At 41.2% G+C, this 25987-nt stretch overlaps 2 protein-coding genes and 1 non-coding gene across 4 annotated transcripts in view; 2 read left to right on the top strand and 1 right to left on the bottom strand.

Annotated features, from left to right (window-relative positions):
• The first annotated feature begins 44 nt into the window (after positions 1-44).
• On the top strand, positions 45-12733 carry LOC113164713 (centrosome and spindle pole-associated protein 1). 2 transcript variants are annotated; one of them, XM_026364140.1, is made up of 29 exons: positions 45-76; positions 404-551; positions 651-769; positions 866-947; positions 1058-1155; positions 1283-1363; positions 2089-2190; positions 2357-2694; positions 3398-3489; positions 3575-3671; positions 3744-3801; positions 4077-4405; positions 4491-4615; positions 5526-5613; positions 5869-5980; positions 6874-7021; positions 7108-7206; positions 7340-7410; positions 7585-7728; positions 7842-7991; positions 8073-8171; positions 8258-8312; positions 8419-8545; positions 9424-9563; positions 10464-10601; positions 11000-11034; positions 11138-11201; positions 11683-11865; positions 12200-12733. In XM_026364140.1, the coding sequence occupies exons 3-29, from the start codon at positions 758-760 to the stop codon at positions 12391-12393; spliced, it is 3261 nt and encodes a 1086-aa protein (XP_026219925.1). In that variant the 5' UTR covers positions 45-76; positions 404-551; positions 651-757; the 3' UTR covers positions 12394-12733. The 2 variants fall into 2 exon arrangements, with proteins under 2 accessions (XP_026219925.1, XP_026219924.1); XM_026364139.1 differs by having other exon boundaries at positions 51-243.
• trnar-ccg lies at positions 1631-1703 on the top strand. Its single transcript has one exon. It is a non-coding gene; the product is annotated as a tRNA-Arg (tRNA).
• arfgef1 (ADP-ribosylation factor guanine nucleotide-exchange factor 1 (brefeldin A-inhibited)) overlaps positions 12732-25987 on the bottom strand; it is a 23729-nt gene continuing 10473 nt past the window's right edge. Inside the window, exons 11-34 of the mRNA XM_026364137.1 lie at positions 24913-25118; positions 24704-24788; positions 24392-24557; positions 23801-23952; positions 23583-23711; positions 23338-23496; positions 22588-22732; positions 22367-22457; positions 22003-22043; positions 21687-21856; positions 20935-21086; positions 19871-20043; positions 19529-19689; positions 19023-19153; positions 18685-18814; positions 18398-18533; positions 17814-17952; positions 17378-17450; positions 16949-17105; positions 16733-16872; positions 16394-16565; positions 16090-16228; positions 14241-14358; positions 12732-14122 (exon numbers count right to left, since the gene is read on the bottom strand). Of these exons, the coding sequence (XP_026219922.1) occupies positions 13901-14122; positions 14241-14358; positions 16090-16228; positions 16394-16565; positions 16733-16872; positions 16949-17105; positions 17378-17450; positions 17814-17952; positions 18398-18533; positions 18685-18814; positions 19023-19153; positions 19529-19689; positions 19871-20043; positions 20935-21086; positions 21687-21856; positions 22003-22043; positions 22367-22457; positions 22588-22732; positions 23338-23496; positions 23583-23711; positions 23801-23952; positions 24392-24557; positions 24704-24788; positions 24913-25118 (3387 nt within the window). The 3' untranslated portion in view covers positions 12732-13900. The remainder of the gene's footprint in view (positions 14123-14240; positions 14359-16089; positions 16229-16393; positions 16566-16732; positions 16873-16948; positions 17106-17377; positions 17451-17813; positions 17953-18397; positions 18534-18684; positions 18815-19022; positions 19154-19528; positions 19690-19870; positions 20044-20934; positions 21087-21686; positions 21857-22002; positions 22044-22366; positions 22458-22587; positions 22733-23337; positions 23497-23582; positions 23712-23800; positions 23953-24391; positions 24558-24703; positions 24789-24912; positions 25119-25987) is intronic.

A 25987-nucleotide genomic window follows, 5' to 3' on the forward strand; every position in this document is an offset into this window, starting at 1 on the left:
ATGGTTTCGTCCGGAGAGGCCGAAGCCTAACAGTCGGGGACGCACTGACATCTAGCGGCGCCGTTCAGAAAGACCCGTGAGGGATTTTATCTCTGAAGTCTTCCAGAGAGGGCTGCTATATTTAACGAATCGACAAAAATGCAGTTAATGTTTGTCAATTAACCCAAAACCTACGCAGCAGCATTGTACAATGAACTACTAATTTAAGGCTGCTTGGTACTTAATTACCAGCATTAGCGTCAGGTTAGTTATCAGTAAAGTTAGCTGACCTCCACTGGGATTTATATTGTTAATAATGCTTTAGCGATCAACAGTAATAGTACTGACGAAAGTAACAACTGTTTAACACCAAGTTGACTTGTTTCAGAAATGTTTCTTTGTTTGTTTTCGGTGTTCGTGTCAGACAAATTAACAACTAGCGTTAACGTTAGCAACTTAGCTAGCATCTCCTAAGGGGAACGTTTGTGTCATGGTTGCCCCTAGCAACAGAGCGATGCTTAGCGCCACATTGGGCAGTCCGGACAACATTTGTCAAGTTTGGGTCCGTAGAGGTGAATATTATTTAAATAGGAAGAACATTATATGATGAAATGTTGCGTATGGTTTTTGTAGACAGAGTTATTGAAGAAGTAATGTATTTCTTTTACCAGTAATTATACACACCTTCCGTGATTACATCGTCAGTCATTGTTTTCGAAGAGCATGAGGGAAACAACCAGAAATAAACCAGCACTGATGTGAAATTCACCATTTATTCATGCAAATTGAGGTATGTAGAATATGACTGCTTTGAAAATTTACGTACTTAACTATTAATTAGCACATTAGGGTTTTAACTTGTATTTTATGTGGATGTTTTCCACAGTCGGGGACCGATCATGGTAACAATGATGTAAACATGCCTTCAGCATCAGCAGCACAAAGAATGATTACTGATCCAAATGGAGGTATTGTGCAAATCTCTAAGTGTGAATAGATTCTATTTTGAGTAATAGGATGTTACATACTATCATACTAACATTACCTATCCATGTGTTACATGTTAAATGTTTTCTAGGTTTGGGCTTAAGTTTGTTGCTGGGAGCCGACTATGACAAGAAAAAGCAGAAACTTCAGCAGGAGCTTCAACTAGACTACAAACAGTATGTTGCCAAGGTCTGATGATACTGTATTTGGAAATTAAGAGATCCTTCAAACATGTTTTGGTTTCATTAAGTTACCTCCCTGTTGCATTTTGCGGATTCATCAATTATCTTTTTTAAACTATCTTTTCTTTCTCCAGAAAATGGAACATAAAACTAGCGAAGCTCGTTCACAACCACAGGGTCTCTCCCTACCGATATATGACAAGTTATCCATCAAGGTGTGTATCTGTGTGTTTGTCTATTTGGGTACTTGAGTGAGCATATGTGTGTGTTTCTATGTTTGTGTCTGTGTAACATAACAGGAAGTGGTCATTGAAATGGGAACTTTTCTCCTGGCATGATGTAACTTGCTCACGGCAACAATTTTGGAGCTTCTATACTGCTACACTTTCAGCTGATAGGAATTGTTGATTGTATGGGGCCTTAGGTTTCATAACAATTGCTTTTGTTTCCAAGTTGTGAGCTTGTCAAAGCATGATAGAGGTGGCCCAGTGGCCTAATGGATAAGGCATCAGCCTCCGGAGCTGGGGATTGTGGGTTCAAGTCCCACCTGGGTCGATCCTTTAAAATAGCTTGATTGTACATATGGTTAGATTATAAAGCCCCCACTATGATATGATGATATGATTCATGGCATTCTTTGTGACAACTGGTCTTATAATTAATTCCACTGTAATGTGTGGTGAAAGTATGTGAAGTATTAATTAGACAAAAAGTATTTAAAAAAGACACACTGCTACAGTGTATATTACTGTTTGTGCATATGTATAGTTTGTAAAATTTCTTGAGGTCCGAGTCTTTAGGTTTTAAGACAGTTTTAAATATGTTAATTAGGGATTAACAGAGAATTAAACTGACGCGTGGAAAAATGAGATATCATAATATTGTTAATAACTAGACAGATTCTGGAAGTGAATTAACTCTGTATTTGTTTCTCGTACAGGAAAAACTGAGAGATGAGAGAAATAAAGAATACAATATCTTCCTCCAGAATAAAGCTCAAATCACAAGGTTAAAAAGGGGAACTCCTCTTGAAATGGCTGAGGTAAATAGAACAATCAATAAACCAACAAGCAGATTATTAGATACACTGCTGCAGTAACAGCTATTCTATATTGTAATCTGTTGTTTATAGAAAAGTAAAACTTTACTGTAAAACATTCTTAGCACTCTGGTATAAAGTAAATGGCTTCCATTTTCATTTTGGACAGGTTCAAGCTTCAGATGCTTCTCTAACTTCTCCTCTGTCCATCCTCAATACCCACACAAACATGCCTCCTATTCACAGGGAGCGCCCTCAAAAGAGAGATGCTGCCACTCTGACAGAGGCAGTGGATAATGGAAAAAGTATGAAGACTTGGGATGCAGGTCATCAGAGGCGTAGGCGTTGGCAACTATATAACCCAAAAGAGCCCTTTGCCTCTGAGGAGGAGATCATCACAGACAATGATGAAGAGCTGAATTTCAGACAGAGGTGGATAAAAGATAGACACACCCCAGAACCAGAGTCTAGTGAGGAATGGAGAACCAGAGAACACAAAGCCAACAGGTGTAGTTTTTTGCTCCAAAGTATGATTTTGAGCTACAGGTATTCTGTATTTACATGGAGTAAAGGGCATAGTGGTATAGTTACTCTTCACATGTCATGTCTGTTTGTATGACAGAGCTCCTAATAAGATAACAGAGGTGGAGACCACTGCTGTTCATTATCATAACAATAATAATTGGACTTTAAAGTCAGAGTAAGCAAATTTTATTTGTATGTGAGAATTGTAATGCTAAGACAAAATGAGCTTATGAGATGAGATGCCAATAACATTCTCCTTACATGCATCTTCTCAATCAATACAAGGTAAGTGTAACATCAGATAGGAATTGATACCTTTCTCTCATTTATTGCTCTTCAGCACTTCTCTTACATCCTATTGAAAGTCATTGTTTATGGTTTTTGTTTTTACCACAAACAATTGACATGTGGCACAGTAATGGAGGGTGAGTCTTGGCCAAGCTCCAGACAAACAATTACTTACCCCGGGTCAATAAACGGAGGCAGATTGATTAGAGAATGAGGCTTCATGCTCTGTCTCAGAATTAGAGACACGAAAGCTCTGCAGGCAACCTCTGTGGTGTATGATGTCAATTCTAGCTGGGCGCGGTTCAGAGGGGAACTGATTGCTATGCAGTAACCCTTATACATTGTATAAGCTTATCTGGTGGAGTGTCTGGTTTCAGCCTGTGTATGTGTTCAATAGCCTGCAAATACCAGACAACATGAGGGCCACTACGAGATCTAGACCTGCTACCAGCAAGGATAAAGCTGAGTTTGCTACTGGACTACTAATTGGTAATTACCAGTCTAATATCATTGGACACAAACTGACTTGTAGAATTTGACATTTCAGCTCCATCATGTACATGTTGTTATGCAGGGAGGACAGAAGAGCAGACGGTCTCTCAGATGAGGAAAGAAATGTATAAACAGGAGCTTCTGAAACAAATTGCAGAACAACGGAAAAACAAGATCAGGTAAGTATTTTTGTGCCTGTGAGTTACTAAGATAGAAAGAATGGGATGATTTGCAACAGCATTTGTTTTCAGGGAGAAGAAACTTGAGTTGAGGGTTGCAGCCACCGGAGCCACAGACCCCGAGAAAGAGGTAGCAGAATGGCATAACTATAGGGATAAAACATATAGTTTGTGAAACCTATTACACAATTCAGTGATGTGACTGTAATAAAATAATTATATTCATCACAGTACTGCATTCATTACTGTATGAATGCTGTTACCATGTTTTTCACAGTTATTGGATAAACAAGTCTTCTACTGTACACTATCACAGATGATGATTATATTATTTTTGATGTGTTAGCACAACACCACCTTGAGCCTTTGGTTAATCTCTTTTACATGATGCATTACCTCATCCAGCCGGATCGTATTAAGCAATTCGGGGCTGAAAAACAGCAACATGACAGCTGGAGACGGGATATTTCTTCCAAACCTGGAATAGACCTAAAGGCCATAGGGAAAACCCCAAATCCAAGGCGTGAATATAGCAAACCCATTGAAGAGACAGAACATGGAGGCCCCCAAGGAAGGTCCCAGGTAATCTCAGGCACAGCTCTCAGTCAGCTGACAGGGAAGATAGTACGTGGGCCTGGAGCAGTAGCACCACAAGGTGTCCCCTCACTGGACTTCTTGACTGAAGACTACCATAGAGACTTCTCAAACATGCTAGGAGAAATGGCCATCCCAAGGTAGTTCATTGTTGCTTTTTGGATATAAGTGATTTTAACAACACTGTTGTTAATTCATTGTAGTTTCACTGATTTTGTTTTTCAGGGTTGCAAGTTTTCCTCCTTCAGTACCTCCTGGTGTAACTAATAATTACATTACTCCATTTGATGCTGCCTATTACTACTACGGAACAAGAAATCCATTAGAGCCCCATCTTCCTAACTATCAAAGTATATCTTTACACCCATATCAATTTAATAGAAAAATGTACATTTTAAGAAATGTTTTTACTCTTTTGCCTATTACTGGATGTTCTGTATACTTAGCATTACTGCTACCTTACTTACTTACAGGTGTTAGAGAAAATTATAAAAAGTTATCTTGAAGTTGAGTCATGGCTACTGGACTTCTTTCTTTGCCAAGACTCAACTTCCAGATAACTTCACCTGGATGACTGAGAATCTTCACTGACATTATAAAAAGTTGCATAAAATTTTATAGTAATGTATATTTAAGTCCTGACTGATAATCGGCCTGTAAGTTTCAACTCTGTGTTAGTCATATGAACAAAAACCAGTGGCTGCTTGGAGGTTAAAAACAGCAAATATACTATATCATGTGTTGGACAGCTGGACACAATTATTTCAAGTAATAAAGGGGTAGTGTACATTCATACCTGCGTTAGTGTTTCCATAGTCACATTGTAAACTGACTTTACAGTTTCACCTTAAATGGGGGTAATTCACATTGCCTTAAACAAACTCTTAGACCTCTGTGTAGAGAACTATTACCATTTATTATGGAGCTACTTTATCACCATATCAATGGCCAAGAGGACTTGGCATAGCCCGTCATAAAATCTCATTTTACAGCAGAACTGATTTTATTTCTAAGGGGATATACAATTTATTGGATATGAGTTTAGCATATCCAGATGGACCTTACTCAATCCAGCTGGTCTGTCTGGTTACATTTATTTTCTTTGCATTTTTATCTTACTGCCAAATTTCTGCTTCGGTCCGGGTTCACATAGATGTTAATGTTGGAAAGAAAAACTGGCAGAGTGTGGCAACAGATAGGTGATAAAACCATTAAATATTGGGCATTTCTTATTTTGTATTTCTCTATTTTCTTCATTAGGTGATCTGTCTACAAGGGCGCAGCAGTCTGGGAATTTCTACAGCCCTCCCCAAAGACCACCTCCTCTCAGAACCAGTGACCACACTGAGTCAGTGTCTATCCTAGTAATTGTAATTGTAGTTTATTTATTCTAATGATAAATTCAGTGTCCTTAAATTAAAACAATTTCCACACGTGTACAACTCCTCTTCCTTAAAATTTAAAGTCATTAAGCAGAATGTGATAGCTTGTGTGACAGCGTGTTTTCACTCTTCCAGAAGAGGGCCCTCACTGCCAAATAACTGTCTGTCAGTACCTCCTCCACACATGCCTTCTCATCATTTGTCACACTGTCTGCTTCTAGAGCAACTGATCAACACACAGCATCTTCCTTGGATGTTGGAAAAGCTCTTGCAGACAAGTCCAAGCAGAGGAGAGAAAGTGTACTGAGCTACCAAGAAGCACTCAGACGGCAGGTACCACATCTAATCTATGAAAAGACATCTGATTGGCATAAGTACACTTCAAACTTTATTTATGCAATATAATATACAATATAATAACTACCTTCACAAATTAGAAAAGCAATATGTTTTTGTCTACAAAATTATTCTTGCTTGGGGTGCATGTGGTCCAATGTACAAATCCAAACAATCCCTGATTTGCAATAACACAGAGGGAAGCTACAAAAGGGAATAATTAATTAATAATTTACTGTAACTTACGTGCAAGTGTGTTTATGGTTTTATATGATTACTAAAACCTGACCCAGTTTACAGGTAGCAAAGGACTGCATTGTAAACAATACATCTACAGAATATAAAGTTACCAGTAATCTCTAACTAGTGACTACAGGCTTTTGGCTCTAACTAGTGACTACAGGCTTGGGAGATACAGTGACATACTGCTTGCGTTAAATCAGTCATCCAGACTAACTGATTACAGATTTGAAAGATTGAGGACAAGACTGCTGTAGCTTTACTTGAGCGCAGGACTGGAGTGCCAGTCCAATCAGTCAGAGTAGTAGGCGGGCAAGGGAGTGAGTGTGTGCATCTCTGGCACCAATCCCAGTTATGCACAGACTAATTTGCATAAATACATACTGCAAAAGGGTTAGACTCACGGTAGAGAATGAGGCAAACAGGCAGAGCTGTAGCACTATCTTCTAGGCCTGTTAATTGTTTGAATGTTTGTGGAGGTTTGGTAAGTCAGTCAGAGGGTCAAAAGAGACAGCAGCACAGGGATAGACCGCTTTGACAGTTGGATACCAAATTGTGTAGTCATCATTTCACAATAGAAAAAGAAATGCACTTATCCAAGACTACCAGGCAAACATGTAGTTGCATCAATCTTCCTTCCTTGTGTCCAGATCAAAGAAAGAGAGGAGCATAATAGAAGAGAGAAGGAAGAGAAGACACAATATGATGCCAAGATAGAGGCTGAGATGATGGCATACAATCCCTGGGGAAGAAGTGGGGGAGGTGCTCCAATTAAAGACCAAAAAGGCAACCTTTTTAGTAAGCTGGGTTTTGCCTTACTAAACCGGATCTACTGCTATAATTTATAACGATAAATACTAATTGTTAAGTTTCCATACCATCAGGCGACCTGAATCAGATGCACAAGATCAACGAGGAGTCGTATAGGAATCCTGTGGTCAACAGTAGTGACACAAGGACTCCCCGTTCCCATCGGCAATCAGGTAGTGTTCAGACTGTCTGAGTGAATGTGACAAAGTTCTATTAAACATTTTTTATTGTGTGCATCTCTGTGTGCACTATACACAATGCCTTTCTTTAGAGTTGAATTACCTTCTGCCCTACTTGTTCTTGAAGGCTTCAGTGATCTGCCAACTCCCCAGCAACTTGACATGCAGGAAAGATACAAAGAAGCCCTGAAACAACAGGTAGGTCCTAGATGTCAGTCCTCAGTCTATGAAGGAAACGGTTTGGATGCTGACAAAAGGCGCTGATGAAGAAAAAGATAAAATGCTTTTTAAGTGAAATCCGAATAGTTTATATTGGTTATAACCTCTTCATAGTACTTTGAAGACTTTGTAAACAAATGTTTATACCAACAGATAGAGGAAAACAAGAGAAAGCAGGCAGAGGAGAAAGAACAAATGAGGATTGAGGAGGAGAAAGAAGAGAAAAGGCTGATGGAGCAAAGGGCTCGCATACAGCGAGAATATGAGGAGGAGCAAAGGAAACAAAAGAAGATTGAGGTGAGAAGTTCAACTCTTTGATACAGAGAGCTTCATCATTCCTCATCCTTCTTGCAGTGAGAGGAATCTCCTGAAACTCAACCCATTAACCAGTTTTCTTTACACGTCTACAGCAAAGGTTGGAGAACCAAGGTTGGATCCGTGAACCTAAAACACATCGGCAGGAAGAGGAAAAGAGGACGAGGCAGGAACAAGAGGTTGAGAAAACGATTCCTGAGAGTCCCAAGGACATTGAAGAAAAAAAGGCAACACAGAGTTATAAGGTACAGTAAACCTGTTAGTGTAATGTGGAGCTTAATTAAACAGCTGGGTCAGGAAATGTGATGCTCCTTACAAATTTGCAGAGAGAGCCATCTCCTCCCATCCCAACTTTGCTGAAGAAGCAGACAAATCCTGTGGTCTCAAGACCTTCTTCTGTTGCAAGCCAACTCTCCACCAGGACTGTAGGTCACTTAGTAATGGATCTAAATATTTCCACATTATGGTGAAAATCTCAAATATAAAAAATCATGCTAACTTTCAACAACAGGAGCGCTCTGTGTCAGCACCACGCCACCGACAAACTCCTGCAAAAATACTACAAGGTAAGATTGATATGGGTTATATGTACCTTCACCTCTACACAAGTCAAATTGCCACAATTATTGTTCTCATCCTTGTCTCTTCACTTACTCCCTCTGCTTGCTTAAGATGGTCACCAGGAAGTGATCAGAGAGCTGTCAGCCCTTCGCTGGTACCTGCGGAAAGAGAAGAATCAAATGGAAGCACAGCTGGGCAAAACAGACCAACAGGAGAGTCACTACACTCCTCCAAACAGGTATTACCATCAGACACCACTGCACAGTGGTGTCAATGTGTTGTCTAAAGTGTTGCATTTTATATCCAGATTAATGGGATTCCTTCCTGGCTAAAAATATGCAATTTAGAGATCCTAGTAGATGTGCTCTAGTCCCTTAAGGTCTTATTTCACCTAAGGCAGCCCTAGCTGCATTAAGTCAAAGTCACAATACTAATTTTGTCTCGTTAAATGGCTGAGTTGCTGTTCACATTTAGCCAGTCTCTCTTGTGCTCCGAGCTAATCAAAGTGACCCAGGTCAAATAGGCTATCTCCTTATTTTAATTCAGATTTGTTTCGGGGACTCATTACTGCAGTAATGTAACAGTATGATGTCCAAAAGGGAATTTTCATCTGTCTTCACCCTGTAAAATCAGCAGGGTCAGCAGCAAGGTCGGATTCAAAGGGGATTCAAAATGTTGCTTAAGTGCATTTCGGTGGGACATGTTTCTGCATTTTCAACCATATAAATATTGTAAAATGAACCCACAGAAAGGATTATAATGATTGTAATGTTTAACAAGCAATTATATTAAAATGAGTTCTACGCAAATCAAAGGAGAAATGCTTTTGAACTGGTGCCAGTTTCAAGGCTTTTCTTTAGTTACGGTACAAAAAAAATATATAAATAAATAAATAAATAAATAAACTGGTACCAGGTGCTGTGCCCTTACTGTTTAAAAAATACATATTTATTCGATTTACTTAACTTAGTGGAACTGATTGCATTAATCATTGTGCACAGTTGGAAAGCATTCAGGATCATGTACTAATGCCGTATTTTCTAAAAAGCTTTTGTGTTGATTGTGTTATTAAAGGTAGTTGTTCTGCTTAAAGTGTACTTTTCCTCTGTTCCCCAGGCGCAGGGGACGACCCAAAATGGATGACTCTCAATCAGTGCACAAGCAAACTGACCAGCCATCAACCAGGAGACTTTACTCTGGCACTGCACATGTTAACATGCAAAACATCAGGGAGTTCAACCAGCTTAAGAACAGGGGTAATCAAAGTTGCATTCACTGATTTACCCAGGTTTCATTTCTTGAAGAAATGTTTTTACTTACCATCAGATTACCCTTCATGAACTCTGAGAAAGAAAAACACCTGAGTCAGTTCTATGTGGTCTATGTGTGATCTACACTCCCTGACCCTCGGGTATCAAGTAATCATTATTGCAAGAAGAGCTCATACAATGTACTTTGAAAGTGGAGTAAGACATTTTCTAATGGTTACTTTTTTGCAAAGGTCAAATGTTTGACTTCGGCTCTACTTCATCTTAATTATGCCATTCAATAATGATGACCTGAGCATCATCCTTTAATGACACATTAGTTTTTCTCTCTGAACTGATTTTAATTTAGCTTGGCTCACTTTGTTTCTACAATCTAAGCCAACCCACGTTTCTAGTTTTGAGGAGGTTGCTGAGGGACACTATTATAACCGCCTGCTTGTCATGGTGTTGTTGTAATGACGAGAATCCAGGATCACTGCGGTCTTAAACCAGCCAGGCACTGCCAGATGGGATGTACTACCCAAAGCCTCACCCATCCTCTGTCTCCCTCTAGCCACAATGAAACTTTAATCACGTGCGGTCATAGGAGGCGTCCATCAGTGACAAGCAGTTTGGCAGCACAAACAGAGAATGTAATGCATGCAACCAAGGAAAGACTTTGGATGTGTTCCCAGACCAAGTTAACGCAGGGGTCTGAAAGATATGAAGACATACTATTTTATAATAAAATGACTTATTCAATAATGAAACTTCAATATAAACGCACATGAAAATTTGTTGGTTCTCTTTTAATGTCTCTTGTACATCTAGTCAGCAACTGCACCACAGACATTTGAGAATACCTCAAACAGCAAAGGAGCTTAGTCTTCTTATCTTTGCATTTGTCAGACACAGCATCTCGTGAAGAGGTCCTTCACATGTATCCCGACCCTCCGACTGATGCACCAAGTCTGGACATCCAGCAGCAGGTACTTCTCCGTGAACAACAACGTCAAATCCGACGTATGAAGAAGGAAGAAGAGCATGGTCAGTAAACAGACACAAGTTTCTACTCAAACTGTCTGGAAGTTGATCTATGGCAACTGGACTTCTTTCTTGTTAGGTCGAAACATTTCACTACTAATAAAAGCATCGTCTTGAGTCTGACGAAAGTTGGTGGGAGAATAATCCTCTAGAGTGGTTTCACTTCTTACCTGACCTGAATATGCTTGTTAGGCGGACAGTAATAATAAAGTTGTAACCATTATAGTGAGTAGATATTATAGAGTTGTAACTATTAAATATCAAGAAACTACTTGGATTAGTGTTGACCTAACAGGAAAGTCCAGATGCCATGGCTCAGCGTCCAGATAACCTTACCTGGTGACTAAGAATCTTCACCGTCAAGCTGGAGTGTTTTTGAATTAATTGCTCTTTCTTTACAGACCTTTCGTCGCAGCACCTGAGCCATTATTATGCTGTGAGTGGTCATCACTTTCTAATTTTACACTCTCTGACAGGAAAGACAAGTCACTGTTGTGTAGATCTTTTACTGCTGTTTGCTTGTTTATGTCTTGTCTCAGAGGAAAGAACCTGGGCGCTTCATCCACAGAGGCTCCATGTTGCCATCTGAGACTACTTTTATGGGTAAATATGGTCTGTTTGTAAAAACTGTTCCTCTTTTATATTTCTTTCAAGTGGGAAGAAAGTGTTTACATCAGTGGAGACACACCACACACTGGGGGATTTTTCTTTTTTTAAGGCTTCAGACATTTTCTATAAAAATGACTGAGTGGTCAGGTACACGCACCCTCACAATACCACACTAAAACAGTGTGTGAGCCAGGCTGACATACCTCTTTTTCTCTGTGCCAGGCTAACTCTGGCACATGCCCCTGTGCAGGTGTAAGGTGCCCATGCCAGCTGCAGGTTAGCGATATCATAGTGCCAGTTGTGTGTGCCTGCTGCAGTGCTATCACCTACTGTTTTCTTTATCGCCTCTTTCAGTCAAAGTTTTGCTGAGTGGACTGACTTGTGGTCTTATTTTCATTATTTCAGTTGTTTCAAAGTCTCAAAACACCACCCAGCTGTAAAGAGGTTCATGGTGAATGACTTTTGGCTTTGTCAGATGTTTACAGTGGTGAGGCACGTGAGGAGCAGGTTCATCAGCAGAGAGAGACGAATCAGAGGGGGCGTGGCATCCAGTCAGATGTTCAGTCCTTAAACAGTCTGAATGGTGAGGTCAGAGCTCAGCATCAGCACCATATCAGGAGAAAAGATTTTCAAGCTGGAGAACAAAATGGCAGATCAGGTGGGGAAAAGCATTTTACATTTACCAAATTTTTGTATAAGCTAAAAGATTAAAGAACATAGGAACAAGGAATGGAGGTGAGCAGTGGTTTAATAAAAGAGGTCTGGAGCACCCTGTTAAATCTGTCTACGTCTCAGTGTATGCAACTTCATTTGCAAGGTGACCTGGACAGGGCTTTGGTACGATTCTTCCTTATAAGCGTCACTCTTAGTCAGACAGCTTTGGACAAAAGACTGTGTAACTGATGAATCATAAACAGTTACAGTCTATTAAATGTTACTTTAGGCAGCTTTCCTAAAGAAAGGTGTAATAGTTAAGTCTCTGTATTCTCCAGAGGGGCTGTCTGGGGATGAAGCGGATACCTTGTCTCTGCGTTCAGCCCTAGAGAGGCACGTCTCCATGGAGACTGTCGCCACAGAGCCCTGGCTGCGGCCTGGCACCTCCGATGCTGTAAAACGCTCTGGTAGTAGAGCGAGGCCAAACTGCAGGATGGATGCTTTGCCCTGGCTGACACATCGCATCACATAGCTCCCATCAGCTCGTCTCCAAGGATAGGAAATGTTTTCGTTCTGCGTCAATGCATGTGGTGACTTTATATGAACAAATATCTGTACTGTGAGATCACTTTCTGCCTTACATGTTAAATGTGAATTAATCAGCTTATATTTAGCCAATGAAAGTTTCATAAGGGACATAGCTGTGAATGTACCACAACTATATGTAAAATGTACAGTAGTTATCTTAATTATAAATATACACCAGAGAGTTCGTTTTTTTATAATAAATGTTGTTAGTCTAATGTTGTCATGGTTGGTCAGTAGTGTAGACAGCTAGAGTTATATGATTTAGAAGTCAGTGATTCAGCATTTCAAATCAACCAAGTTCAAAAACTTTATTGACCTAGAACCTGATTAGAATGCCAGATGATGTATTGTACAGAAAGTTGTACATAATCTTTTTTGCGACATAGAAAACTTTACATTGCTGTATCATATACATTTTGTTTTCTACATCCATGAGCAGGAATGCGTCCCATTCATACTTAAAGCACAGCTAACATCTGTCATTTTCTCTATACATTTAACGTTCCCCCAAACCAAAGAAAAAAAAAACATTAAATATATTATTAACTTTTGATTTTGTACACAAGTGAAACCTAAACTCAAACATGAAAACAGACTAGTGACTCAAAAGCAGCAAGCGTCAGGTGCCTTTCTTGTCTTCCAGTTTCAGAAGCCCAGTTATAATCCATTTCCATTAAAAACTTAAGAACATATAAAATGGAATAATTTAACCCTTCGCTTTCCACGGTCTCGTTCAATTACAAATCATATTGTATAGGACAATCTGCAGGAGATAGTACGGTCAAATAAATTATCACAAAAGTAAAATCTCCAGTGCATTCAATAAAGAGATCAAGTGCAGCAAATCCAGAAAAGAAAACAAACAAACAAAAATAAATGAAATCTAGTGTTATAAGATTATATTACATAACAGCAGATCTGTACAACTAGTTTCATCCAAGAGGCTATCAATACTAATGTTACCATCTGCGGTGCAGACAGAAAGACCATTATTACCAGCATGTGACAAATGCCACATTTCATAGTTACTGAATATGTCTTTTTGCATGTTGTCGAAACCAGTCATTCTTAATGTTTTAAATATACAGTAAGAAGCACACATTTTTTTGAAATATATTCCTTCTGAGCAGATCAGAGATATGGTTGACTGTCAGTTGTTTATCAGTAGTTTAATCAAGTGGAGGCTACACCATGTGCAAGACATTATTGTTTTCGTTGTGATATAAAGTACGCTGTCTGGGTTGTGTGTGTGTGTGTGTGTGTGTTCATGTGGTTAAGGGTGTGGGTAGGTGGTGGCAAACAGCTGACTGATTATCAGTTGTTTAAGTCAAATGTTCCGCGTAAACCACACAGGCGACTGTAAGGCCACACAAAGCCACAGGGTAGCCACAATAGTCGGAGGAGGAGGCCCTAAGTGTAGCCCTGTGCTCCAGGCTGTTCGTGGTGCAGCATCACTGGGCCTCCTCCCCAGCCTCTTCTCCAACCTCTGTGTCTGCTTCCTGCTCTACAGGCGTCGGCTGAGGCTCTGGCTCAGGCTCAGGCAGTTGTGCAATGTTAAAGACAATGCCGATCCGCAGGTAAAACTTTCTTAGAACAGCTCGGAGCTCTGGGATCAGGTCGAACTGCATTATCTCACAGAGCAGAGGGTAGTATCTGGATGCATGAGCCTTGAACTAAAGACAAAGAGACAAATCAGACATAGAACACTGCACTCTGCTCCATTTACACCTTTAATGTCACCTCATACAGCACATCATTTTTACATATCAGTCTTAGTTGAAGTGTGCTTACCCTTTCATCACTGATCTTTAGCACCTTGGTGAGGAAGAGCAGCAGCAGGTTTGTCCACGCCTCTCTGTGGCTCTCTGAGGTCAGAGCCAGGAAGTAGGCTACAGCCTCGCTGCACACACTACAGCACAGATACAGATACAATACAGATATTATGAGAGAAAGATTTAAAAATAAGCATAAAGACGGACCTTAAAGAGCTGTGTTGTGCTCTAATATTCTCCAGTTTGTGTTTCTCTCTCTTATCAGGTGAAAAACTGCTGGGTGAGGTGGTTTGTTTTAACTCAGTAACTACAAATTAAAGCTGCTGACTGATGCTATTATGCCAACAATGAGACATTTTCCTTCTCAGTTTTAGAATGAGGACTGACATTTGACCTGTCTCCTCTAACGCCGCAGCCCCCTTCTGACATCAACACCCTCTGCTAGCCATTCATCTCGCTCTTATCTCCTTCACCTCCCTCCTTCACGATCACAGCTCCCTTGCACTCCACTCTCTGTGACGTTATTGTCTCTCAAATCTGCTTTGCACCCTGCACTCATTAAAGGTTCAAGTGTCCTCACTGTAGGTCATTTAATAATAAATGTGAGCCTTGATGAGGTGTGTTTGAGGAAGAGGGAAGAAACACAAAATACACACATGATGACACATAATGGCGTCTCAAATGAGGATTTCTGAGCCATTCCCATGTGCAGTCTCCACCTTTCCTCCTCCTTTCCTTTCTCATGCTCTCTCTAATAACGAATGCGAGTACGATGAACAGGCAATGATTCTGCTTTGTCTTGATATTATCAATATGAGGCTGAGGCAGGGAGAAAATTGAGGTGACAGCTGCTTATAGACACTGAATAAAGACGCAGCAGTGACAGCGGTGCTAACTGAACAATGGAGCCTCAGTGTGCTGCTTCCTTTAGATCTACACAGCACTATGGCATTCATTTCAGAGAAATGCCAAGCTGTGTGCGTGCTGTACCTTTACCTTAAGTGTAGATAATCACATTAAAACAGCCCTCCCCTCTCACAAGGTCTTTTTTCATTTCTCCCCTCGGAGAGGTGGCTATTGACGTTTCTGCCTGGAGAAGTGTGATTTCTTCATTCCCACATTAGAGCTAGTGATGGCGAATGTGTGAGAGATGTCTTTGGGGTTAACCCCAGTCTGACTGACGACGTTCCTCGACGCAGTTGACATGCACTCACACAGAGCAGCGTTAGACTGAATTAATTATAATCAGCACATTTTAATATTTGACATGTTTTGGCAAAAAGCTAATGGATATGGAATCAACTGATGCTGAACAGATGACGGTAAAAGGATATTTTCAATAATCAGAAACTGCCCACAATGACTGTCTGTATTATTATAATCATTTGTGTATGTTTTCATTTTCCTCGGAATGTCTACGAATTTAAAATAACAAGAAAGGAAGATCAAATATTTGAAATTATAAACATAATCAGCCCCAAAACCTTTTGCAGAAATGTGTCTATGCACGTTGACACACTGACAATGTTAAGTTTTGAATCATTGTTTCCATTGCAAAATCCCAATAAAAGAACCAATGACTTCATGAAACCTGTCAAAGTGAGAGCACGTTTCTAGGTCTGTGCAGATAGAACTAGAGTTCAGTCATTAGACATAGGTTTACTCAGTTAAAATGATAATTGTGAATGAGTCTGTAGAAAGGCAGATCGCACTGAGCTGAACAACAATTGACTAATGAGTATTTAGGGTTACTGGACCTCCTCTGTTCCTGCTAATGTAGTTGACAGTGAGAAAAAAAAAAACTACACTATTCGATTCATAGTAGATGTGGACAGTAGTGTTGAATGCTTTATGTGCTGAATCCTTACTTGAGCAGTCGTCTCTGGACCTCCTCCCAAGCGCCCTGGCGGCTCTCATCTGTGTACATACGGAACAGGATGCGCAGGCCACACGCCAAGCTGCTGGTTTCCTGCTTCAACAGATTGGGCTTTGACTTTCCTTTGAAACCTTGAAAATGCACACACACACACACACACACACAGTTAAAATCCCATTTTAGATGTTTCTAGTGTGATGCCTCAGTGTCCACTTCCACTATTCCACACATGCATAACATCTGGCAACAGCACAAAAGCAAAGGAACTAGATTCAGACAGTGGTCGGTTGCCCCACCTGCTTTCCAAAGTAAGGTCCTCTGCTCATTGTTGGAGTTGAAAGCCTTGGCAAAGCTGTGTGACTCGAGCAGGCAGTCCAGCAGTTTGAAGAGCTGCTCGGAGGTCAGGTAGCGATACATGCCCTGGTCCTGTGTCTCTACTGGTGCATGTGCTGTGTACACAGCATCCCGCTTCAAAAATGCACACACGACAAACATCTTTCTGTTTAATCAGGTAGCGTTGAAATGAAAACTACTTTAAGCTGATGCACAATGTTAAACTAACATGGTCTTGCAAGCTTTGAAAACAAAACCACTGATTAGTGACCACAGAACCACTGAACCAAAGCTGTCTGTACCTGAGCAGCAGCAAAGTTCTCTGCATCCTCCTTCTTACTGGTGGCAGGAAAAAACACGATGTTATCAATGGTCTGGATCAGCTCCAGCTGCACGACACACTTTATCAGCAATGCTGAGAATAAGCGTTGCTCCTGGACTTCTGTGGGATGTACACGTAAACATCAATCAGAACACATTCACAGACAGACAGATACTAGTAGTAGTAACACTCTTACTTGTTGGGGTCCTGCTCCTGGAGCCGTCCTCACCCATGCCGGAGGCTGAACTGTACTGACTCTGCCGACGGTCCACAGCAGCCCTATCAGCACTGCTGAGGGAATGCTGGTCATCAGAGCGCGACTGGATGTCCACAGACTTCTGGGAAATTGAGTCCTGAGAGTCAAGGAGAAAATCAGCATGTATATTACTTTAAATTTATCAATGACAAGACATGTGTATAAATTATGTATGTAATGAAAACAATGTGAAAGGAGCACAGGAGAGACAGAAATGTTGGGAAATGTTTGTCTCCAATAAAATTCTTAAAGAGCCATGTAAAAGACAGAAATATGTCAAGATCAGAAAACTGACTTGAACACATACAATTAGCAAAACAAACAGTAATTCATTCATCTGCAAAATAGAGAAATAGTGTATTTGCTCACCAGCTGTTTGTCTGAGAGGCCCTGTGCTGTTATGTGTTCTCCGTCTGCTCCTACTGGTCTCCATGTTAACAGCCTGACAAATGGGAGAAGAGTTCATTCAAGAAATCCTTTTAATTCTCACACAGAACGACAAACAGCTGCCAACTTGCACAATAATTACAAATTACTACACTATGGATAATCTATCCAGCTAAACAACATCTTAACTTACTGTAGTCAACATAAATCTCTACTTGCTGATAAACTTGCTGTTTGGTTTCTATTTTAAGAATCAGTCTACGTAAGAAATTCACTGCACTTGTGGAAAACGACACAAAACATTAGGATTATATATTTTATTCCAGTGTAATCCTACTTATCACGTTTATTCAGTTGTCCCTGTTTTACACACACAATTACACTTCGATACTGTGCAGGAGGCCGTGCCGAGGCTTACATATGCGGGATGGTGGTCTTGAAGATGTCCAGCATGCAGTTACATGTCTTGTCCCAGGTCTCTGGAGAAAACTTCTCTCCGTTCAGGATGACCACATTCTCGAGACAGTTGGTGCCTGAACGGGCAAGCTGCTCATTATCTACAGACACATGCATGAGGAAGACGAGGACAAGTAGAGGAAGAACAGACAAGGGAGGTGCAAATTAAAAAAAGATGGGAGTGACTTACTTATAGCAACATGTATTGCTATATAAAGTCTGCTAAAATGTTGTAGCTAGTCCAGTAAACAATCCCGAAACACATTCATCGATCACTTGTTTCACCTTCATCTGTTGAGAAGTGTAGGACCAGTATTGATGCAGCACATAAAAGCTCAGAGGCAGTCTGCAAATTCAGCCAAGGCCGCTTAAAAACTACTGCCAGTAACGGTCTTAATGCTTGTTCCTTCACGTCTCATTCCTTCTACCACTGTCTGGACCCTGACACTAACCACACACATCCAACAGCGACACCTCTGGACATCGTCATGCTGCATATGTCTTCAACAAAAACCTGACAGGAGACAAGAATGGTTGTGTACTCACCTTGCTGCACACACCAGTAAAGCTGAGCCAGAATGTCATCCAGCAGGACGTCACTGAGAGACTCAAAGTACTGGGTGAAGACATCACAGATGGCATAAAGCGCGTGGTTGCAGGTGGTGGTCATCCACTCTGCTTTCTGAAGACGCAAAACAACTGTGGTGACAACTGTTTCTATTCACATGAGAACAAAAACTACAATATAGCTGGAGATTAAAGACTGTAATGAACAGTTCTGAACACACACAGGATGCGAAACAGCTATTTGGACTGTAAGACGTCCAGCATACCTCAGTCTGTTGCTCAGGCAGCTTCATGTTGTCAAAGATCCTGAAGACAATTCTGAACAAGTCTTGCCACCAGTGCTTTTCAAAAGTGTGCCCGTAGGTTTTCATAACTTCAAACATCACTGTCAGCCCCCTGGGAAATGCACGCACACACACATAGACACACACACACTCATCTGTTCCTTGGTACTACAGCTGACATTTGCTTTTTTGTAACACAGAAGAAGTTACACAGTTTTTTCTGGCTTTACAGTTTTTTTTATTTAGACTATAAAGAACTGGTCATTAAACACACCCATTCTAATTGATTAAACTGCAGGGGAATAGTAAATCCCACATACCTGGTCCTGACATCCAGTTTACATCTGTTGATTATGCATGAGAGCTCGAAGAGAATGGGGAACCAACCCCGCACCCACACACGGTCCTCAGGCGCTACATTCATGTCATCACTCGTGTAGTCTTTGAACGCCTGCCAGAGAAACAAGAAACAGATTCACCACTGTACCATCGCTGCCTCAGGAGAGAATTAACCCTCCTACACAAATACACATCTCCACGCATACTGCACATGCACTATAGACACTCGCTCTCTCATTCACCATTATTCCTCTCTTTGACTCAAGGATAAGAGAGAATATGTCTAATATACAGAAAAGGGAGCGGTACTGTTCTCGTTCCTATCACAGCCTTGGCTAATCACTACAACAAACCAATATTACTCATCATCTATCTAATCTGCAGTACAGTTAAGTCAATGGATGGATTCAACTTTATTCCTCACATGAAAATTAGGACACTGCACATAATATCTCCAGAGTAAGTAATAAACTGGACTGATGCTGACCTGTGGCCTCTCTGAGACGTATTTGGCACAGTGTCGGATGAGGCGGATGGCTTCCATGCTGGTGTCCGGGAAGGAGGCATTACAGGCAAACTCTGACAGACACTTAACGGCATCCTGGAAGGAGTCAATGGTGGCCGCAAAGTGCTTTTCAAATACATTCGCTGGGAGACGGACAGAGGGATGTTAAGGCAGAATGGCACGGGGGTTAGAGAGAGTGGGGAGAGAAAGAAGAGACTTTGAGATCAAATGCAACTTAGCACTAAATAAATAGAACTGAGCAACAAAATAAAATAGCAAGTTTGCAATTCAAGCTGTTATCGTGTGTGTGTGTGTCGGACTTACTGACGATGTGGCCAGTTGTCTGAAAGGCCAGCTCGACGATGCTCTCATCTTGGTCTGACGCAGCCAGGTGGAAGACCGAGAAGATGTTCTTCCAACCTGAGCGGATATTAGCGGCTTGGGAATTAACCATCTGAGCTATACAGCGCACCACCATGTCTCTGATGGTGGGAGACCTGGAAGACAGAAGAGCAGTGGATACAGAGGGTGGAAGAGGCATCAAAGAGGAGATGAAAAGAGAGGTGCCGAAGGAAATGGAAAGTAACAAGAGCTAATCAATTAAAAATAAGGAAACTCGTATCTTCATTTATGTCAATTAGTTTAAAAAGCTCTTGATAATAATCTCCATCCCATTTTCAGTTGGAATCATTATTCCAGCACTTGGCACGATGGGTTTTTACAGCAACCGTTGCCATAGTAAAAGCTCTCTTAATTGTTCAGTAGTTATGAATGAGAGAACGGCTCTGCCTCCACTTAGCATTACACATACACAAACACACAATACAGAGGAGGATAGCATGAGTGAGTCTAATGGACACACTGCGCTCCAGGGTTTACATGGCTGTCTGCCACCTCCTCTTTGTCGAAGCTCTCAACCTGTTCGAGCTGTGGGTGGATTATACTTAACACTCGGTGAAAAGTGCGCTGCAGTGAAGCGGCTTGCCTTTTGACGTGCTGCACAAAGATGTCTACACCAGCAAAATCCAACTCATTTTAAACTGATAGCTGTTCAGATGTCACTCAGACAGATTTGGGCCAAACAGGGTAAAAAAAAAGGCTTTTTCATGAATCCATTGACTGAAATGGGTCAGTTGAAACGTTGGTTTGCTGAACAACCAAACAACGTGCTTACTCGCTGCTAACAAGAGTCAGACAGGCGCACAGAGAGGATGAAAAGAAGTAACAGATGAGGAGGGGAGCGGGACTTTGTATGTAGCTATGCGAGGAGCAGCCCTGACACAGTAAGCACCCACAGTAACAATGCAGGCCTTGTATTAGCACCAACCATTTACATAAAACATGTAACATGAGCACTAAACGTAGATGATTGTTTTGTTTTGTTTTACCTGTTCTTTTTCATGATGTGCTCAAAAGGTCTCAGAAAGTCTTTCTGGAACCTGAAGTTGGCCAGCTCCCCTTTCTCCAAAAACTTCATGGACAACTGCCTCAGAGAGTCCACTGCGAAAATTGCCACATCTTCATTGGAATTACAGCCAACCTGCACAGATTGAAACACAACATGACGCCGACTTTTAAACATATTATTAACCATTTTGTTAAAAACAAGTGCGGCTTTTCAGAAACGAAGTGCTCCTTCAGTAAGACGTGCCACTGAAAAACAAGACATTTCTCCCTGCAGCGGAGGAAAAAAAAATTTCTCAAGATCGACTTTCCAACATGATGTGACTACTTTGAAGATTTGATTTTACACAAGCCAAATCCAGTTTGCAGCTACTCAGTGAGAAGCTGAGTCTCTGTGAGGGATGTGTCCTTGAATACCAAAATGCCAGAAAGCTTTTCTGGCAGCAATTTGCGTTTATCAGTGAGTCATACTGTAAAACAGAAGGTGGTAGAGGAAGAAAACAGTGCTGTGCAGTTCAATTTTTCTTTTCTAGGCAGAGGAAGATAACAAATTCTCAAGATTTGGCCATTGGGACGATCAATAATCAATTAACACTATTTAGCTCATTTTCTTTTTTTGAATTATGCCTGTGCTTTGAGAACCTAAGATTACGCCTGTAGCCCATAATAAGACACAAAGCGAATGCTTGACAGAGAACATGCTTTTCCATCGCTGGTGTGACCAATCCACACCCACCTTGTTGAAGTGGTCTCCGATAACCTCCCAAATCCTGGACCACTGCAGCCTGATGCGGCCCATGTTGTAGTAGGAGATCTCGACTATTTTTTGCAGGCTGAACATACGTGGGTGTGTGGGTGAGGCCAGCTCATCCATGGACACAGCACACAGCCAGCGCACAAAATCAACTGCCAAATAGATAAAAGATGGCAATGATTGAAGAAAAGGTGCTTTGTACGGGCAAAGTGACTCATGATGATAAAAAATAGCCAGAAAGTACCCTTGGTTGGAGGAGTAAGAATAATACAGTATGTAGTTTGATTGGTAGACTCACCTATTGCATTACCATCCAGTCTGGTAGAACCTGTGAAAATCCTGAAGCAAAGAAAAATGTGACAATTATTTAAGAGCAACACCTTATTTGAAACTTTTTAGACAACAAATCTGCTGAAAACAAAGAAAATTAAGTGAATATGCTAAATAAAAAGCATCACCACATACTGCCGGCTTGTTGTGATCAGATCATTTCTTCCTTTCACTGTGTTTTAAGTCTGTTACTTTTTTACTACTTGATACAGTTAATATATTAGTGTAGAGTACTGACAAATAATACTGAGGAATAGAATGAACAAACAATGATGGGAGTTTACCAACAGCTTATTTTGCTGATATTTTTCAGCTCATGGTGAATACAGTACCTGTCCACAGCCACCACCACACTCTGTGAGCTCGTCTCTCCGATGGACTCCTGAATGCTGGCAATCTGCTTACGGTCCACAGTCCCTCCAACTACAATGCAAACCAAAATATTCAGACTCTTTATGAGCTAGTTATTTATAATTGTGTGACATTTTGACCTTGATCTATTAACCAGGTTGTGACTTTTGACCTGTGCGTCATATATTTATAAGTTGCTCACCTAGACCCAGGTACTCATCATTGCTCTGCTCCTTGGTACTTGCAATGAATCCCTCTTTGCCTCGAACCGTCCCTGAGATGTAGCGTGCCTTCACCCCTGTACCGATTAGCTGAGCCAGCTCCAGCTGACTGATGCACTTCAAAATCTAAAAAGGAACAAGGCAGTGGCGCATTTAAAGGCACAGTGAAAGAACTGAGCAAACTAGGACAGAATCCAAGAGAGTGGGATACCTGTTAAGTGAAAGAGAGAGAGAGAGAGCACATCAAAAACTAAACAGACCAGAAGATAAAGGGATGGTAATGCTGTGCCACAGTCACTGACAATGTTCAGGTGGTGCGTTTGCTGTAATGTAACCTCATGTATAATAGTTCTGTCAAATCTACATAGTCATCAGTAATTTTTGGTTGGTTCAGCAAAAATGTTATTTATTTCCTGAAAAACTTTAAAACTCATGCTCATTGTTTGGACACTTAACATATAATGAACAGAAGATTATGGAGTTACAATACCTTGTTTTTACAGTGTGTTTCTATCTATCCCCAAAGGCCGCATCACTTTGTTTTATGTTGTTCCTAGTAACTACTCCTAGCCAATCTAAAAAAAAAAACACATGTGTATCCCAGTGGAATTGAGGCCTTTTGAGGCTCATTGCTTGAATCAGAGAAGGAAGATATGAGGACAGAAAGATCCGGTGACATACTGGTGAGTTTGGGAAGGAAGTACAGCAGGAGGGAGAAGAGAACAACAAACCTCATGCCAGGAGTTGCCCAGGTAGTTTCCATCCGTGTGGGCCACAGTGATGAGAGTCTTGATGGTGTCAATGTTCTTCTGCTTCATTTCTGCGATGCCAGAGCTGGCTGTCAGCAGGGTGAACCTCGCCAGGGCCTGCACATATGCATCCCTCTCCAACTGTGAGAGAAACGAGTCGATGCATCAGAACACTGCCAGGTGGGAGATGCAGTCAAGGAACAGCTCTCTAGCTCTAACAGCTGTACCTGTATAGAGAAGATGCACGCTATCCTGATGGCACAGCGGATCCCTTCAAGACACAGTGAGGCTACCTCTGTGTCGTCACAGTCCTGAAGACCCACACTGAAAGCAGCTAGGAAAGGTGTCCACGCCAGCTGAGGAACAGGAGAGGAGTGAGCTATCTAATTTGTTTGTACGGCTGGTAATGAGCCTCACAGTGCCGCCGTGCGCCTGCTTGTGTTACCTTGAACATGGGCCTGACATGCTCCAGATGTGTGGCACTGGTGAAAGGAGCCTGGACATGGCTGACAGCTTCCATCAGAGCTTTGGCCGTCTTGGCCATCTGCTCCATCTCCACGTTGTACAGCAGACGCCTCTGCTTCTCACTGGCCACGCCTGAGCAGGAACCAAAGATTGTTTAACAACAGCCAAAGAAAATCAGCAAGGAAACATCGCAGCTTCTCACGTAACGAGCAAAGTGTGGAACTGAACCATCTAGAGACGGAAAGTGATAACGGGTCTCTTTTTATAGCAGTTCAGTCAAGTGTTTTCCAACACACGCCGTTGTGTATTTAGCCATGTTTTAAAAATAATCACGACAGTGAATAAAAGTCTTGAATGAGTTCTAATGAATGGGTACTGGCTCCTTACAAATGCTGTGTGCTTACAATATCTCCCGTGTGACCTTATCTCTAAATGAGTCACTAGCATTGGCTTCAAATCTTGTCTAAATCCATCACAGCTACAAAATTATCAGGTCAATGGCTCCACATAATAACTGGAATCTCTGTCTTAGTATTTATTACTCTCACACAACCCTTGGAGGAGGACTCACTTTGCTTGTTGGATTTCATGGTGAGCTCTTTCGTCTCCTTCATAGCAATCTTCTTCCCTGCAATCTCATTGTAGATTGCTGAGAGGTATTCCTCAGGTAGGTCTTTGCTGTCATTGATGCCACGGTTCATCTTTATGTATTGCTCTTTTGTCATTTTATTCTTCACCTTTGAAGACAACAGCAAGGATACAGGTCAAAAGCTGCGTAGGATATCTCTGTGATTTACCCCGTGCTGATATCTGGGGGAATGAAGGCTGACAAAACATATTCCAGTAGTAGAGTACTGCCACCTCTATGAGGCAGATTGCTTACCTGTGGACTGTGAAGGTCTGTTGTCAACATAATGATTGAGTAGGCAAGGACATACGCAGTATCAGCACTGGCAAAGAGGGTTTGCCTAGAAAATTGAATGGCAGTGGAGGGTAGGGAAATGTAGATGAATATAACAGAAGGTGGGTCACAGAGAATCAAATCCAGCTATTTTCATATTCACAATCTTCCAGCAAGAGACGCAAACTCACCCCTGATTGCATTCAAGATATCTTGCTGCAAATTTCTCCATTAGCCGGTCGATTTTCTGAGCCTCTCCGGGTAGACGAAAGCCCTCCAGGAACATCCTCAGTGCGGAGACAAAGTCTTTGCCCTGGAAATCCATCTGATCTACGTAGGCGTACATCACCTCTTTATTGAAACGGTCATTATCCCCGAGGAACTCTCCCACTTGAGTCTAAGAAAGGAAACAATGGCTTAGTCGAACAAGTGCTTCACGATTACACTTTCCTAAATGTATTTTAGATTTCACGGCCTGGATGGGACAAAATGTTGTACAGCTCATCGAGGTTAGAACTAAAATTTAGCTGGGTTCCAAGTCATAAAGAGAGAAACTGGACACGGATTTAAATTCTGTGGGATGCTGACAAATCTGCATTTTAACATTTCAATAGCATTACAGAGGTGACAGGAAGACTGACGCATGTTTTTATAGGAGATAGTTCTGTTGCAAACTGGTCTGACAGAGAAAAAAAAAAAAAAAAAAGGTACAAACCAAATTTAATCAGAACTCTACTGCGTGAGTTCAGGTCCATAATGAGAAAACACATCACATCTGTTTTAAAGTCTTTACAGTGGTTGCCTGTCAGTTTCTCTCAACACGTCAGCCTATTTGTCTGAGGGCTTACAGTGTATGAACAACATTGAGTCTTTTAATTGCACAATACAACCAATATTTTTTATCCTTAAAACCTACCTGGCTTTAAATTAGAATATTTAATCCCATTATTTATGTTTTATTTATTTTAATTATCACGTTTGTCTTCTTAGCAGCTTCTCACTCATCATAAAAGGTGCTATACAAAAAGGGTTTGACTGATTAATCGACTTATCAGAAGTTAATAAGAGCAACTGCTCCAGCTAGGGGGGGTGTCCATGCAGAGTGGGTTAAATTAACATATTTTACATGGTTTCATGGTTATCCACCCTGGGTACAGCTGCTCTGGTGCCACAGCAGCTGAGGGCCCATGTTTCTAACCAGATGATGGAAACACTTTAATGTGGATCACCGTTGTGCACAGACACCCTTGAGGTTGTCCAATCAAG

This window comes from Anabas testudineus, chromosome 2, assembly GCF_900324465.2.
Source record: "Anabas testudineus chromosome 2, fAnaTes1.2, whole genome shotgun sequence".
In the NCBI taxonomy this organism is placed as follows: Eukaryota; Metazoa; Chordata; class Actinopteri; order Anabantiformes; family Anabantidae; genus Anabas; species Anabas testudineus.